At 43.7% G+C, this 18,667-nt stretch overlaps 1 protein-coding gene across 3 annotated transcripts in view; it reads right to left on the minus strand.

The window, feature by feature from the left end:
• Positions 1-1,814: 1,814 nt before the first annotated feature.
• Positions 1,815-18,667, minus strand: part of TSC22D1 (TSC22 domain family member 1) — a 66,554-nt gene continuing 49,701 nt past the window's right edge. Inside the window, exons 1-3 of one of the 3 annotated variants that reach the window (XM_075265446.1) lie at positions 12,477-12,838; positions 5,545-5,596; positions 1,815-3,622 (exon numbers count right to left, since the gene is read on the minus strand). In XM_075265446.1, coding sequence (XP_075121547.1) covers positions 3,350-3,622; positions 5,545-5,596; positions 12,477-12,610 — 459 coding nt within the window. In that variant the 5' untranslated portion in view covers positions 12,611-12,838 and the 3' untranslated portion in view covers positions 1,815-3,349. Of the gene's footprint in view, positions 3,623-5,544; positions 5,597-5,724; positions 6,164-12,476; positions 12,839-18,667 lie in introns of those variants that run through there. The other 2 variants (XM_075265447.1, XM_075265445.1) reach the window with 2 other exon arrangements.

Genomic DNA, 18,667 nt, shown 5'->3' on the forward strand with positions numbered 1-18,667 from the left:
GAAAGCCTGCCCACACGTAGCCATCGATGATCGCACGATTGTTCAGCATAGTTGTATGATCATAGGCAGTCACATGAGGCAGCGATGCTGATGCAGGGGCTGCTACACTTTTGCGCACTTACTTGCTCTACTTCAATAGGAAATCCTCAGCTGACAATTAAGCACAAGTGATAAAGTGACTAAATATTATTGCAGGTCTGATATACACCATCAATTTTTTATTGAGTAGTTATTCCAGTTGTAGCAGCCAGAAAATCTTATTCTGTTTAGCAGTTTTCCTTGACCACAGTTATGCTGAATTGTATAGTATACATAGCAATCTTTTTTTTTTTTTTTTTACTGCAGACTATTCTTGAATTTGAGATAAACAATTTTTATTCTCTCACATTATGATATCTGGCCTTGGGTAGTCCAAGAACTCTGAAATCTAGCCCTTGCTTCCATCAATGAATACATGTACATATTTAAATTGTTTCAGCATTGTTCACATGTACGTTGCAAGGTCTGTTGCAGATTTCAGATCAAATAGAAAGAAGATAGGACTGTATACACAATGATCTCCAACAGACCATATAATATTATTCATCAGGACTATTAGAGTCCGTCATGTGCTGGATCCAGATCTGAGTACTGGCTTATATCTATGAACAGAAACTATAGAGCCTTAGGGCATATTCACACACAGTGGTTGAGAAATCATTAAAAAAAACGGTAGGTAAGGTTTAACCTGTGAAAACTACAGCCACACGAAAACAGTAGCAAAATAAAGTGGTTTTTAAGATGCAATTTTAACCACATCTTAACTGCCATGTGTGAATATACAATTAGGCTAAGGCCTCACGCTGCAGAAAAAGGGCTTTTTTGTTGCATATTTTGCTGCATTTTTGTGCCAAACCAAGAAAGGAGTGGCTACAAAAGAAATGGATATAATAAAAGCTCCTACACTTCTCTATTCTGCTCAATGCACTTCTAGCTTTAGGTCAAAAATCCACAGCAAAATCTGCAACAAAAATTGAAGGGTTTTTTTGCAACATGAGGCCTTTGCCATAGGGTGCTTTCTCACATGCGAGTCAAAACTAAAAGTACATATTTAAGAGAGAAAGTAGAATTTCTCCTGCTTTTACTATTCACTCTCATGGCATGAACATGGCACACAGAAAAGCACCCCTAGACACATTTATATAGAGATGACATGGCTAAAAACGCACACAGCCATAACAATACCATGTATATAACTATTTATGATGGAAAAGGCTGAAAATAGCCGAGAAACACTGATTTACGTCTTTTAACCACACCCTGAGCAGACAGGAAAAAAAAGGAACACACTAGGGATTTGGAAAAAGGCAGACAGCCAAATATAGTAAATGATTCGGAAACTAAAGCAGGTACGGAAAAAATTCCTCAGAAATGGCTGGAGATCACTGAAGCCCATATATAATATGGCTCTTGTAACAGATTTTAACATCGGATGCCAACATGCTCAGGATTTGTAAAACCATGCAACATTTTCCATGTAATCTTCATGTGCCCGTGGGCTGTTTGCAAGGGAAATCCTTCATGGTTTGGTTTGAGGGGGGAGGGTGGGCTGTTGCTAAGCAAAGCCATGTCTTATAATAAATCTACTAAGATCAGCTGGAACTCCCTGCTTTCTGGAATATGCCAGCACAGCACATTTTCCAAGAAAAGTCCTAGAGAATAAGTAAGGATCTGGCCCTGCAGAGACGGAGCAGCTTCAATGGACAGGGCACATTACCTTAATTCCCAATGAGTAGGTGCAGGCACTTAAAGAGCAAGCTGAAGTACTCTGACTCTTCTTTACCAACAATGTATGCTTTATTGAAAGTTGACAAGTGCAACAGTTAAATACAATGACGTGTTACAACTGTTTAGAGAACATGCACAACGTATGCATACTACCTTACAGCTCAAATATTCCATTAGGTTAGCAGAAAGTGGTCAGTATCTGGAGTGATTAAACCAAAAAAACAAAAACTTCAGTGAACTGGATTTACTTCAAAAGATACTCACCAGCAAGGCAAATTCAATAAAAGAATACACAAAACGTGGCATGAATCTGCCATGTCCTTATCCAGATTGTCACAACCTATGACTCGACAGCTTTTGTTGAACCACAAGTCCCAGCATGCCCTGCCAGCTGATACCCGACAGCGCATGCTGTGAGACTTGTACTTCGATAACAGCTAAAGAGCCACAGGTTGACAGTGTCTACCCTAAACAGTTGTGCGGGTGTGCTCTTGGCTAACGCCTTCCACGCCAGGAGAACCTGCATCTCCAGTTCTTCTAGCAACGGAAAGGGTAGCAGCTTTAAAAAATAAAAAAAAAAATTAACAAAAAGAAAAATTTCAGTTCAGCCAATGAAACCACTAAATTTCAATCTGTACAACCTAAGTAGTACTTACAAGTTTTTCCTATTTTACAGAGTACTTACACTACATACACAAATATACAGTAGGCAAATAAACTTCATTGAAATAATAATAATAATATTCCTAATTTCCAACAGCATCTTCTCAGAACGGATCAGTGCATCCAATCCTATTGATAAGTGATATTGCAAACGAAGGGCTCAGCTGACCAATTGTGGATAACCAGGGAGTACACTTCAATATACCTTTACCCACTGGGAATGTGTCTGTGACAAAAAAAAGTTTCCTCCTTGCTGCAGAGGAACAAAAATCTTGAGTTACTTCCAGTCCGGTCCATTGCTCTCCCCTCTTTATGCCCAACCATACTTGCATTGTTTACAGCCGTGCATGTCATGGGCAGAATATGATAAAATAATTAAAAAAAAAACAAAAAAACATATCTTAAGGAATCACAGCTGGCATACAATGCAGCACCCTGTGTATTTACACTGTCGCTTGTAGTCCACAGACCATTCCCAAATGCAACACGCTTCATAGGAGGTGGAGTGAGACAGCTCTTTAATACTGAACAGTGGAAGGCTGCAACTAAGCGAATAGCTGTGGTAGAGGGGGAGGCACATCATTCTACCTGCTCCCTATAAATAAGTGAAGATCAGAGGCACATCCAAGGGTGAGAGAATCTTGTGAATTCTGCAGTCACTGAAATTATTAGGACACTTCATAGCTATAAAAGGCCGAGATTCTGGCCACCTCCTCAGTAAATGTCAAACTCCAAGCTTTTAAAGCACTCAAAACCATGTTACCATCAGATGGTATTATATATGGGGCTCTCCTGAATAATAAGACCTGATGGTAACAAAACTCTTCAGCACTTGTCAGGATGATGTACATGTATGCTCGCTGGATAAGTCAACTGGAATCAAGCCCCATTTGCAAGGTATTCTGAAGTGATAAAGCTGCTATGCAGAGGGGCCCGAGCTTTGTGAGGCTGGCTGTGCCGGTGCAGAGGTGCTTGTTGCAGGCTGTGAGGATGAGGAAGATGAAGATGAGGGTGGAGAGCCACTCTGAAGCTGAGCCTGGAACTGGGCGAGCTGCTCGGGGCTTGCCAGGGTCTTCAGTAAGCTGTTTTCCTGTTCCAGCTGAGAGTTCTTCTCGATCAGCTCCTTGATTTGCTCTTTCAGCACTTCCACTTCTTCTCTTACAGCATACATCAGGTGGCTCTTAACCAAGTCCTAGAACAGAAAACAGTGGTCACTAGTCCACCCCAAGCAACCATGTCCGGGACAATACACACTGGAATCACACGCAGTTGTGGCACCAAAAAATGATTCTTTATGGATACAGTCCTGTCTTTGCTGCAGAAAATGACCATGTGTGGTTTCATGGAACAATGCTAAGCAATAAATCAAGGGACAGAAACTTTGGGGCCCCCCCAAAAAACAAAAAACACCACTACATACTATACTGGGGTCAGCCGGGTTTCCACTCAAAAGGAAGAGTACTACTTGCAAGACTTTTTTCTCTGCATATTTTAAGCAGAATGCGGGACGGAGTCTCCAAATGCCAATGTGACTGCAGCCTGAGAACCAATCTTGAAACGGATTTATGGCAGCATGCTTCTGCCGATTAGCAGCACTTTTACCTACAGAACTGTGCCACCAACAAGGATTGTGAATTGATGCTCAGTACTGCAGGAAAAAAATTCTGTTTACCAACAAAATCCTGTTGTCGCAAACATTCAATATGGAAATGGGTTCATGCTTCATGGATTCCTGTCACATGTGGCTGCTACTCTGCGTGTAGTTTCCATCCTGCTATAGATTACCAGCTGGCTAGAATCACATCCCCTCTGCATCAATAGTAGCAAGAGCTCAGAATACATCAGTATATAGCATTTATATAAGGTTACCTCCCAAAATACTGAAGAAGAATTATTATTATTATTATTATTATTATATTATAAACCACCAGTCACAGTGGGATCTTACATTCAGGTTTGTAGATGCAGTTTTTGAAGCAAAAACCAGAAGTGGGCTGAAGAAAAAGAGAAGACGTGCCCTTGTGTCCTTTATAGGATATCTCCCTTTATGAACCATCGGTTTTTGGCTTCAAAAATTAAAAGCCTGAACATGTAAACGCAGCCCTAGTCTTAGAGGATGACTACACAATGGAGCAGATGCCATTATTAACTATATAATAGCAATCTTTAGGGCCACGCAGAGAACGTTATCAGACCAATGACTGAACTGTAGAGACCTAGCAAGCGAGTACGGACCACATGCAAAGCAACTCATTGTGTGACTAAGGGTAAATTCATACCTAGTGGTTGTAACCACATGCTGTATAGCTAGAGCAGCATGGGGCTGTAGGGTAATAGGCTATGGACATGGCAGGTACATATAGCTATAATACAGCACAAGGGTTTCTAGGGTACATATGGTGCCCTCTGTGACTATCTGGTGCATATAGCTATAATACAGTACAGGGGTTTCTAGGGTACATATGGTGCCCTCTGTGACTATCTGGTGCATATAGCTATAATACAGCACAAGGGTTTCTAGGGTACATATGGTGCCCTCTGTGACTATGGCTGGTACATATAGCTATAATACAGCACAAGGGTTGCTAGGGTACATATGGTGCCCTCTGTGACTGGTATATCTATATAATAGTGGGATGTCCTGTGTATACAGCTATAATACAGCACAGGGGTCGCTATGGTACATATGGTTCCCTCTGTGACTGGTATATCTATATAATAGTGGGATGTCCTGTGTATACAGCTATAATACAGCACAGGGGTCGCTATGGTACATATGGCGCACACCACTATTTGCACTGTGTGAGGGAGCCGCCGCCGCCAGGACAATAGCCGGAGAGGCAGCCCGCCCGGAGTACACCGGCTCTAGCCGGTCTGAGCAGAGCAGGTTGCCGCATAGTGTTTTCCTCTCCGTAAGTGACGTCATAAGGAGTCGACCCCGCCCACCGCACTGACTGAGCGCGGACCAATCGGCTTGCGAGATATTTATAGCCGGGAGTTAAAGCTTCTCCTCCTGCCTAGTAACAGCGCGCAAGGATCGTGTGAGGAGCGGCGGCGGCAGCGGCGGCGGCTGTAGAGCCCGGGCAGTAACAAAGAGGCACATAGCGCACTTACCATGGCTTGCTCGATCTTGTTGTCGATAGCAACCACACTGGCACCAGAGGCGCTGTAACACAAACACAAGAGATGGCGGTTATTACACATGAGCGCAGCACAATGTCCATGTCCATGTAGCAGTCAGGCCCCCCCCGCCCGCCCTCACTGCCTAGGACACAGCAGGTGCCTGACGTTTACCTGCTGTCTAGTGTCACCGAGGAGCTGTCTGTGCCCAGCAGGGAGGACAGGAAGGAGATGGAGAAGTGCCGCAGCTGGTAGACCCCTAGATCCATAGCGGCCGCCGCTCTACATCGCTAGCACAGGACCGGGGTGATGGCGGGGAGCGGGGGCAGCGGACAGCCAGAGCCGCCGTGTGATGCTCAGGATGCTGCGGGAGAAATGTCCCAGCTCAGCGCTCCCCGGGCTCAGCTCAGCGCCGGCCTCATTACATAATACATGCCCAGCGCGCTCATTGGCTGCCGGCCCGCTCGGAACCGCCCCCTCCATCCACTGCCACCCTTTCTTGGCCAGGAGCGCGGAGAAGGATGGCTGAGGAGTGATGGGGTGAGGTGAGCGCGGCTGAGGAGACAGTCATCTGCAGCTGCTGACCTGGCCATACACCGTCACTGCAGCTACCTAGACATCCATCACAGCACACCGTGCACAGTATACAGGCGCTCCGAGGCTGTCACATAGCGACATCTTCAAGAGACATCTATCAGTGCGTTCATCTACAGCACAGCAGCGCCGCCTGGTGGACACACTGGAGATTACATGCTATCCATCTGCACGTCACGTACAGTATAGGATTGGGACAGAACATACAGTATTATTACATGTGCACTGCAGGTATATAACGCCAGTGAGGGCAAAGGATCTGACTAAGTCATAGTCTGCACTGCCTACAGGTCTAATACCCAGTGAATACAACCCTGCAGCCATCTAATACAGCGCCATATATGCAATTATCTATATACCCCTACATGGTGGTAGTATTGTACAGTATATATATGGCAATAGATCTAAATATACCCCCATGGTAATACTGTATCATATATATGGCGACAGATGTATGTCTATGCCCATACCCCAACCAAGGCCACTAACCATAGGGCAAACAGTCCAGCAGGATAGTCCCACATTTCAGTTGCTGCCCTATTGTTTCTGACAGCAGGTACCAATTTCATCTCTGTATCCCTAGCACATAATGTTGAATACAAAGGTGGAGCAAAGAACAAGCTCCATCATTCAGGCTGCGGTTTATGATTTCCAGTGTAGAGAAGGTGCGATAAACGCCAAGATGGAGACATCACTACAGCCACAGCCTCCCTGGGAATGGGGAGAAGGGAGTAGAACTTCATTTTTAAGCAATATATTGTATTGAATGGTCAAAGTGGGGGCAGAGAGTATTATGAGTGTATGGAGGGGGCTGGGCAATAAATTACATGGAGGGGGGGCACTTATGAAATCTCTGAACAGGGCCTACTAATGTGTTAAAACAGCACTAAATGGCAGTGCCTTAACATACATGGAAATCAATGTAAATATACACCCCACATAGTAATGACCATAGATGGAGCACCACAGATATAAAGCTATACCCGAACATGGTAGTACCATGACATATATATGGTGATACGAGTAAAAATATACCAACAAATAGGACAACCTCAGGCAGTTACTATATGTATGGAGATAGATGTAGATATATAACCCCAGCGTGGATATATTATATCATATATACGGCACGACATGTAAATATATATATACTCACATGGGGTATGGAAGGTTAGTTATTCTTTGTGAAGGTGGATAGTCCCCATGGGTATAAATGACTCCTGTAAAAGTCCTATATGGCTGATTGGGCAGGGGTCTCGCTAAAGACTCTGTGACCAGCTGTCATCTCTGGGGAAAGCTGCTGCAAAATCCTTACTTTCCAGCAAGTATACAAGATACAAATGAGCTTTATTTGCATTACCAAAGAATAAAACATTTGGTGTTGCCAAAGCAGAAAAGGGAGTTGGGGGTGGTGGAGGGGGAGTTCTGAAATGAAGGTGCATTTTGCCAGCTCCTATTTGCTCTGTGACGACATCTCCACAGACAGATACTGCTAGGGAGTGGATATCTCCACAGACAGATACTGCTAGGGAGTGGATATCTCCACAGACAGATACTGCTAGGGAGTGGATATCTCCACAGACAGATACTGCTAGAGAGTGGATATCTCGACACACAGATACTGCTAGAGAGTGGATATCTCCACAGACAGATACTGCTAGAGAGTGGATATCTCCACAGACAGATACTGCTAGGGAGTGGACATCTCCCCTGAAAGTATTCTGAGGGAGAACGGCCTAGAGCAGTCCTGACATTACCTTTCCTTATGGAAACTTCCACTATTCTGTGCATCAAAAAAGGCCAACCTCATTAATCTCGCCTGAACTAAGGATGGTTTTTTATTTTGTATTTTTACACTCCAGGTGAATGGGGGTCTATAATATTCATTTACTATATTTGTTGGACAATTTCATGGCATATACAATGCACAAAAACACAGCGTGTAAACACCCTAAGGGGCAATTCACACGGAGGAAAATGGTGAGGAATTTGGTATGGAATTTCAGTACCGACTTCAATTGGTTCCTTTTTCTGCTAGCATCATTTTCCTCTGTGTGAATGGACCCTTAGTATCAGGCTGAGGATATCCAATAGGACAATCCTGTTCTGACATGTCACTGTGGAAGAGTCAGGAGGCCTCGATACACAGAAGATGGTTGGCAAGTGCTGCTGCAATGAGCAGGTTAGGACATTAATCTGACCTCTGTCATTAATGTACCATAGTGCAGACCCTCTATTTATGAAGAGAATCTCTAAAAATCAGTAACCCCTTTAAGCCCAGATACTGTGGTTTAGATATAAGCACTGGGTTATAAAAACTACTTACATAAGATACCAGACATTGCTGATTCACAATGAGGTGTCAGGCACATGAAGTCCTGCTCTAGTGCAGGTACAGCGCCTTCCTTCCTCATGGACTGGAGGTTCTGTCATCTCCACATCTGACTACTCCAGTGTCCTTATACAGACTACTCATAAGAAATGACAGAGGACACTGGATCCCTGGGATTGGTACATACTATTATTACCACATCTTAGAGCTACAATAGGACAGTATATGCAGTTCTGAGGTTTCCTTCTCCTATATCAGCAGATAGCAAGAGAGAAGAGGATGTGATACATGGTGGGATTAGCTGGAACATTCAGCCAAATATACAGGTGCTGTATCCACCCACTACCACATACTAAGTGCACCAGACTACATTGCATTTCTCTACTACTAGTCTTGTGAATGGACAGGCACTTAGTTTTACATTTATTGTACTTGTAATGCCCTTCACAAATGTACAACATCATATAAATCATAATAATGAAAATTGCCAGTAAGCATATGGAAGGCGCATCATTTACATCATAATGGCGGTAAAAAGAATTCTACACCAAACAACCAGTCCCCAGAGTTTCTGACAGATGTTCACTTTACTTCGGTCCCAATAGGAGCCGTTTATATAGGAAGGTGACAGCTGGATTATTAGAATACCCGAGAGGGCTGTATGCTACACCAAGGAATATGTAGAACTGTATACAAGGTTTACCACCATTATAAAGATAAATTGATCTACTCGGTTGTACATACATGTCCATTTCATGTAAACTTCAATCTGCATACATGCCTACAAGGGACCCGTGTTCTCTGCTGACATGTATGTCATGGTAAATATTTATACTAATTTTATGTTCTTCCAACTAGAAACGTATGCTGAAATTGACAACTGGGTGGTATTCCCCCTTATAAAGAGGGCATATCCCTACATAGTCTGGCAAAGTCAGCAATGACTGGGCAGTATCAGAGTATGTACGGCCACACCACAACTTACTCAACCCGCTTCTAGGAGGTAACTACAAGTATTAACTATGAGACACGAAAGGAGAGATGACAGTATTTTACATATCCAGCATTCATTCCCTGTCCTATGGTGGAGAATTTCAATTCTTTTCACTCAAGTTCGTGTTCACATGTCGATTTCACAAGGATCTTGGCAAATCCACTAACAATCCAAATTCTATGGGGTTTCCACATTCCCATTCCCTCTCATCTGAAAATGTGTGTGCTCATCTCTGTTGTGGGAGTAAGTGGCATGACGCTTATTTTGTATGGAAATTCCAAGGTTTAGCCCTCTTCAATGCAAATCTGCTGCACAACTACAGCAACAAATTATTGAAAGGAATTATGTAGAGGAAATTCACACTGGGTATTAATCTAAAAGGAAATCATATAGATATAAATGCTACACCTTCCAGCATTCTGTAATCTATCCATACATGGCAGCTCTATCACTATATACCACCAACAGCCTCTGCAGGAAATGCAAAACTTCCATATACTTTTTTTTTTTTTGGAGGGGGGGGGGGGTAGGTAGAAAGTGGCCACTAAGAAATTTGACTAACTTTTGTACATAGGATAAACTTCTACATTAAGCCGAAAATACACAGCTGGCCATTAAGATTTAGGCTGAGGCCCCACGTCGCAGAAACACAGCTTTTTTTCTTAGGGCTAGTTCACACGTGAACTGCCCGCGCAGGTTTTGACACCGCGGCAAGCCGCGTCTCTCTCTGGTCAAAACCCGCCTGCTGCGATCATCGCGGTCGCGGCTTTCCCCTCCGCTGTCGGCTCAAATGAATGAGCCGAAATAGGAGGGTGCTGCCGCTAGGCGGAAGCCACGGCCCAGCCCACGCGGCTTCTGCCTGCCTGAAGAAAGGACATGTCGCTTCTTTTCTCCGCTAGCAGCAGCAGCCTGCCGCTAGCGGAGAAAAGAAGCCTGGCGGTCTGCATAGACCACCATTGTAAGGGGAGGTTTTTGAGGCGAAATCCGCTGTCAAAAACCTCCCCTGTGCTCACGTGTGAACGAGCCCATTACAGATTTTTCTTTTTTTTGTGCCAAAGCCAAGAATGGCTACAAAAAGAATGAGCGATATATGGGAAGCTCTTATACTTCTATCGTCTGCTCAATCCACCCTTGGCTTTGGCTCACAAGACCGCAGCAAAACCTGCATTACTGCAACATGAGGCTGCAGCTTAAAGGAAGTTTGTCACAAGATCTCAGCCCCAGAGATAGATTGAAGTGATCCTTATGGCGTTTTCCCCTTGTGAATCGGGACCTTGGGTTATGGAGAGATAGAGGTTTTGGTCAATATGAGTTCTTTGAAGCAACAAAGGTGTTTCCGCTTACCTCTTTGGAGCAATGACAACCCTTGTTGCTCCGAAGAGCTCATTTGCATATTGAGAAAAACAGAGATCTCTCAATAGAGGAAAACACAAACTGTTTGCTTCAGGTGATCCTAATCTATCTATCCATCTATCCAGTTCTGGAGACAAACCGGATTTTGGATGCAGATTTTTTCTTTTTTAATAAAAAAAAAAATTCTGCAAAGAACTTCTCAAAATGGTATAGCCGATACCACACTATTCTACACATATGATGTATGGACCTATATGTAACTCCACATCAACATGTGCAAGAGGCCTAATATTCTCACAAATTATAGAAGTGCTGTGGGTTTCTATCACAGAACTACGTGTGGAATAAAGCCACAGCATTTTATAGTCCCAGCATAGTGAATGAGATTTTACTAAATGTCAACTACGTGCTCTAGAATTACAAATCTGCAGCATGTTACTTTATTGTGCAAATTTTCATAGCAGATTTCACCCTATGCTATTCAATGAGTGAAATCGGCACCAAATCAGGGGGAAAAAAAAAATTGTATATACCAACGGTGGCCTAGATATTAAAGATGGGCCATACCAATGGCTTAACAGTAGGTTCACACGTGCGTTGAGGCCTCCATTCTTCGGGTCCACGTGCTTGCAGGACTTTTCTCCCCACATTTTTAAAGCAGGATTGGGGATGGAATCCCCGAGCGGTCACCCAACGCAGGTGTGACTGTAGCCTTAGAAGGACCAGCCAACAACTAATCTATCTCCACTGAGAAGGGGAAAGTAGCGGCTTATTCCCTTCTCCCAAGTGACAGCTAAGCATGCATGTGTATTGGGGGGGAAGAAGAGAAGCTCCACGTATATTCTAGCTTGCAAAAGAAGCCTCAATTTACCACCAGAACAACTGGTTAGTTGGGGCAGAATTAGGTCTGTAATATAAGCTAACAGATGATACCAGCAAGACTACACCACCACCTAGAAGCAGCAAGCTCCATTATATAAACAGAGAGTTAAGATTCTGAAAGCCACCGAACAGAGAAAACATCCATATTAGATCTGATCGAGCTAATGCCGTATCATACACTGAGGGCTACCATGAGACTATCACATCCCACATGGATGCCCTGACCCCACAGACTCCTCGAACTCTCTCTTCATAGTCATCCGACATGTCTGTCATTTCATTATTTGGAGAATAAAAGGACAACTTATTAAAAACTAAAGAAAATGTCAAACGTGGAGACGGTATAAAAACAACAAAATCTGAAAGGATTACATAAATAACATACGGCCATGTCATAGGAATAAATGTAAGACTACTAATCGTCACGGGTCTGCCTGTCCTGTGGGAACAATTCCTAAAAACAGTCAGTCATCTCAGGTAATGGGAAGCATAAACCACAGGAAAGGGAAGACTTTAACCTTCACACAGCAGCGCAGACAATCCTGCAGTTAATCCCTTACTACTGCCTCCATTTACTGCACATAGAGGGAAGATAAAAGGCTTCCTGGGAACAATCACTCCGAGCAGTCCATAAACACACAAGTCACCATTGTATCAGACAGAGCGTCCCTGTATTCAGAGCCTATGGGATGTGTGAATGTGCCGTGTAGACATCGTTTTTCTGGTATCTTCTCCTCTGGATAAAACACTTCAGACCACTTGAGAATATACCTCTTCAGATGCTGCTCCAGCTCCAAGACAAGCACCTTCATGGTTACTGTGCTATCGAGACTGGTCCATGGCACTGAGCGCTCTAGTGGAAAGCTTCTGACTAGCTGCTGAGTGAATCCTTCATGTTGGATCATTTCACAAACCGTCCAGTGTTGCCCGGGCTCATCTCACTATTCTGTAATTTCTATGTAAAAAGGGGGAGGGATATATTTCCCTGCACCAAGACACCCCTGGTCTCTTGTATGTTTAGCGGAGATGTTGGTGCCTGGCTTGGCTTTGAGATCAAGAGGAGGAAACAAGGGCAGATGATGACAACACGAGCTGCGGATCACGTGACGCTTGTTACATAAAGCATCAAGAGAGATTAAAATCTTTACGACTGGGAGATTTTACATCTCGGAAAATACAGGCGCTCGCTTCTTTCAACAGTGGGCTAATCCAGTTATGAAATGGCCGTTCCATCCCATTGCAGCCTGGTAACTAATTGCTGCAGATTTTCCTCCTTCCTAATCCACTTACAAGTAGTCTGGTACTACACTTCAGATCTGAATATTAACCCTGATCACCCCCCACGTGAATATGTAGTATTGGACTGGAAGTGGCATTCAGTAAGCAGGTGCGACACGGCTAAGAAAAAAGGTCCAGCCAGCACGGGGTTAAAGAAATCCACTCAGTGGAGTCACAAGTAATTATCGCTTGGGCAGCCATCGGCTGTCTTGTAGCATTACCATCACGGACACAACCTGAAAACAAGTCACGGCTGAGGGAAAAAAAACACATGTCATGTCTTTCAGGAAGGAATGCATGTGTGCTGGTATATGGAAGGCAAACTGCAGGCAATGCAAAAGCAGCAGCAAGAAATACAGCACTAAGCGGAGCTCCTCCTGAATATAGGGACCAGATTGCTGGCAGATTTGTAGGATAGGATATCTGTATAAAATCCTAACTAAATCTTATACATTCAGTAATAGGCATACTGCTATACACGTCTCCCAATAACTGCTCCTGGTCCGCACATCCACTGGGTCTCCTAAGGATACGTTCTGTACAAGAACACAGCCAATACAGTCATATTCCCTAGACTCATCTAAAATTACCTAGGACTTATCCTCAGGTGAACCAAAAGTTTTCCAGAGGCAACAAGAATAGAAAACACCTAAGGCTAAGGCGTGACAATATTTCCAATGCTTGCAGCTGCGGATGGGAATAATGGCTTACTAAATGACACTGGATGTCAGAAAGAAGACTCCTCTCCAATATCATTCATCACCTACAGATAGTGAAACATACCGGCCTTTAGTTATCCAAAATGGCCAATTTAGGGCGTTATATATACATAAATACATACACACCAATCTGATGGGGGCAGACCTTTCCTGCATCTGCTAAGTAGGTCATGATCGGCTCAACCAATCAGTCACAATCGGCTGAACCAATCGGTCACAGTATGGCTGATCATTGTCTGAGCAGTATGGCCAGCCTTATGGATCATGAGCCAACTAAGACCACCCAGAAGGGTCACTTGACCCATTCATATACCAGACCTAGAGGATATGTTACAGAAATCCAAGACAAACACTAGGATTTCTGTGACAGATGTGCAGTGGATACCAGGAATATCTGGTCAAGGATTATCCCTATAGCTAGCAGATTAAATGAGGACGTCGGCATGGAACCCATGTTGAAATTCTCATCCAATCTTGAATGTGTGAATAGAAGTCTTGAAGTAAAAGACTCCAATGGCTCTGCCTGCCAGTAGACACAGCTCGCATAGTAGACGGATAATAATGGCATCTAGCCCAATGTAATGTGAGGTAACCGAACGTGGAGCATTGCTCAGTTATGTGTGAATTATCTCTTAGCAGATATTAAAACCAATTCAATTATTAAACAAACTGGATTAGTCAGGGAGCAGAGTCCTGTAGACGATGAAAAAACAGCCTCAAGCTACAATCGAACAAAACTGAAGTGCTCAGATCTGCTTTCTTCTGCTGTCAGATCCAAGAACTCAGCCTCAACCTATGTCTGCCCCCATTGTCCTGGCCTCAGCAGACTCTTATGTATAGTGACAGGTGGTGCACAGGAGCATCGCCCTACTGCTAAAGTAAGACCTTCCCAATCCTGGCAAACTGCAATGCAGAAAATACCCCTTCCAGCTTACAGGGATGTTGTAATAAGATGTTGTTAAGTTTTACACATCAGCAGCCATAACGGTCGCACAGTTGTAGGACAATGGCCTATATTTACTACTGAGGTTACAACTAGACACTGCAATAAATGTGCCACGTATAGTTTGAGCTAAAATTTTCTGACTCGCTAAACATGTCTAAGGCCCCACATTGTGGAAACACAGCTTCTTTGGTTACAGATTTTGCTTCAGTTTCTTGAGCCAAAGCCAGGAGCGGATTAAGTAGAAGGTAGAAGTATAAAGAACTTCCTACATAATTCCCATTCCTTTTGTAGTCATTCTTGGCTTTGGTTGAGAGTAAAAAAAACAAAAAACAAACAAACAAACAAACAGCAAAATCTGCATTAAAAAACCCTGCATTTCCACAATGTGGGGCCTTAGCCTTACAGCCTCACTGTCCCCATTTCTTTGCTTTTGTGAATGCTGCTATACTGAATCTGGCACAGTTGGAATTTTTTTTCTCCAGCCCCCTCCGTTACGGAGCAATCAATGGTGTTGGTATTTCAGACACCAAAAACTATTTAGAGACTCTACTGTTAGGAGGGCGGTGTCCAAGCTCAGAGTCACACCCCTGCCTGACTCCGATTGGAGCTCTGAATCACCCCCCCCCCTTCCCCAAAATAAACCCCCACAAACACCCCACTCGTGCTTAACACCACCCTTCTGACAGTATAGAGTTTAAAAAGCACATCAGGCACCAAAATTCACTGCAATTGTTGCCCGGCATTGGTGGAGGATAGCAAATTCCAACTGTGTAGGAATCAGTAGAGCAGCGCCTATTCAGATGCTGAGAACTAGAATTGATAGAGGTGCTAAAAGATTCTCCTTATTTGTACCAAGATGCACCAAAACTGTGTTGTAAGTTTCTGGCTCAGAATAAAGTCCACTATAAAAAAAAACCCACTAGACTGTATAAAGATATGCCAGATCTATCATCCAGCATCGACCACTGTCACTGTGAGGAACCTGGATCATTTTCAGAGTGTCTAATCTAAGTTTACAGGATGTGTAAATAGGTCAGTGTTTCGGAACTGTCTAATAAAGGGTTAACAAGTCTGTAAAGAGGTGACAAATGAATATTCCCCATCTGAGCGGTGTACTTCCTAAAGGCAACCTCAGACTCCTTAAGAGCACAACTGGTCTGTTTCTAGACCAACCATGTGGAACATACCTTACTAACCACAAAACTTCCAAAACCTTCTCAAAGATATACAGCAAATAACAGGACTGTGAAACGCAGCAGTCAGAAGATTCTCTGGATACTCGCAACATATACAACCTGGGGCCCACATCTAATAGGGTATTTCTAATATATTCTATGGATATAGCCACAAACACAGACAGTAGTCACTTGTGCCAAGTATCCCTACTTATATGAAAAGTAAAGGGAGTCTGATGTGGTTTGTATTCCATATCCTGTACCATCAAGGACACAGACTAATTGCAGCTGTGCCCGTTTGGCTGTTGTGTGTGAACATGTGCTCACTGGATAGCCAACTTCCACTACCTAATGGGGAATATATTTAAAATAGAGATGAAAGAAAATAACTAAATTAAGAAAAAAAAAAAAATCATTAACGGGGAAGGGGGAGATTGAGGCCATGGCCCCACACGGCAAAACACACACACAAAAAAAAAAATCACCAGTGTCGTAACTAGGAATGGCGGGGCCCCGTTGCGAACTTTTGACATGGGGCCCCCTCAAAGGTACATGGGTGTGCAGGCTGTGTGTGAGAAAGGAAGGAATGGGGGTGCAGACTCACACAGCCTGCACAGCCATGTACCCCTCTTCCTCACAGCCTATAACCCATTACAGCCTATAACCCATTACCCTGTACAATCCAGGTAGCTCCGCCCACAAAAGACACAGAGTCTATGTTAGTAGATTAAAGGACCTTTGATGACGTCATGTCTCAGGTCCTTCAATCTACTAGTGTAGATGCCAGCACAGGGCCTGGGGACAGCGGGCAGGAGACAGAAGTTTCTCCTGCCCGCTGTCACTATGCAAGTGTCGGGAGGCAGGGGCCCGGACAGCAGGCGAAAGCTGCTGCTTAGGTACAGTAGTAAAGGCAGCAATAGCTAGCTTTACTACTGTTAAAAGATGGACTGTGGAGGAGGCAGCTCCTCTCCATCCTCAGGCAGCCCCCGGCGCTGCAGTAAATAGGGCCCGTTACATGCTGGAGTTACTCCAGCAAGTAACGGCCTATTTCAAAAATAAAAATAAAAAAATCTGCAGCAGTAGCAGCTGTCACCGGGCCCCTAGTGTCCCCCTACCGCTGCTACCCCGGTAGTTACACCCCTGACAATCACATAACCCTGGCTGTCAAGGACACAAAGTATTCTACTATTACTTATTTACAGTGATGTAGAGGCATCTACAAGAAGGTGACTGTATTCAGATGCAAAGCTGTAGCACCACCTGGTGGACAGATGGGGCTCAGCAATGGCAAGAACAATCTGACATACAATATTTTTGCTGTGAGCTGCCCAGATGGTTGTATAGCACCTTCCTCTGGTAGTATTTTAACATTACACTTGACACAAGCAGCAAACATCCACACAGGGATGTTTTTTTTGTTTTTTTAACAATGCAACCCTATGAGTAAATGTATACTAGTATACAGCGATATAGTGGCATCTGTCTAGAGTACATTATGAAATGCTAGTAGAATACCAGCGGCTTCACTCGCGTAAAATATGTTAAATTGTTGGTTATGCTACCTAAAGTAAAATTTTCTGTGCCACACTGAAATCGACATTTTCAGAGCACTACAGTAAATTTTATTTTGCACTTAAGTTTTTATTTTGTCATTTTAATAATTTGTCGTGACATTGATGTCAACAACTTTTTCTTTGATTTCAATGTTTTTATTGATTTTAAATATTGGATACATATTATGTAGTATAAACTATTACAACTATTTTTTTAACTTTTTTTTTATCAAAAATTAAAATTTCTGCACAAACATATAAACATTTACACCCAATTAACAACATATAACAACCCTTCCCCCTCCCCCCAGTGTAATCTATAAGTAGTTCATTGGTTTCCAGTTACACAACCATCTATTGTGGTGCTTTTTGGTAAACAATTTCTAGTTTTACCTTCAGGTGCATACCTGTATATGAAAAGATTTTTGGTGTTACCCACTCTAGAGCAAGCAACGTACAACTGTCTATGTGAGAAACGCGGGCTCTCCAAATTAATGCCGACTACTTTAAGTGATTGGCCTTGTGCTTTGTTTAGGATAAGTTCACGCTGGGGTTTTTGGCCCGGAACCTGAAGCAGTCCAAAATACGGGTAGCTGCGACTGGGCCCGTGAATAGTTGGTGTGAATGAGTCTAGTTGGGAGGGAGTGTCTTCAGGCGGATGCCGTGAGGCGAAACGGCCTGGAGAGTGAGCATCTCGCTTCTTTTTCCAGGAGCCGGAACAAAATGGCTCCCGAAAAAAAGAACTGACCGGCTCCCATTGATTTCAATGGGAGCCATCTTTTTGGTCAGGATTTTGAGGCGGATACGGCCTCAAAATCCTGATCAGAAAAACCCTGTATGAACTTACCCTTAGGCTGGGGCCCCACAGACCGGAAACATCGTGATTTGCCCTTGGCGGAAACAGTAATTGCAAAGTGGATGGGATTCATGTGAAACCAGCGGCTTCCCCGTACATAGAATTGTAACAGAAAGTCTGCGAAGGAAAACTCTGAACTTTCTGTTCAATGTGCTGCGGGAAGAACCATGATGCGTTCACACCGCAGCTGTTCCAGCAGCTTTAGCGCTGAATTTCCAGGCCATGCTTTAAAAGTCATAGCAAATGCAAGACAGATTGGGAACTGCAGACGCTTAAAATTGAAGGGCATGTTTCTTGGTAGCAACACATGACACTGATAAGACATATAATAGGAGGAATAATAAATACAGAGCAGCCCTCACACAGTATTAAGTCGGGGGCCCCACGGGACGTAAACGCCGCGATTTGCCCGCAGTGGAGACGTTGCGGGGAAAA

This window comes from Leptodactylus fuscus, chromosome 2 (genome assembly GCF_031893055.1).
Source record: "Leptodactylus fuscus isolate aLepFus1 chromosome 2, aLepFus1.hap2, whole genome shotgun sequence".
Lineage (NCBI taxonomy): Eukaryota > Metazoa > Chordata > Amphibia > Anura > Leptodactylidae > Leptodactylus > Leptodactylus fuscus.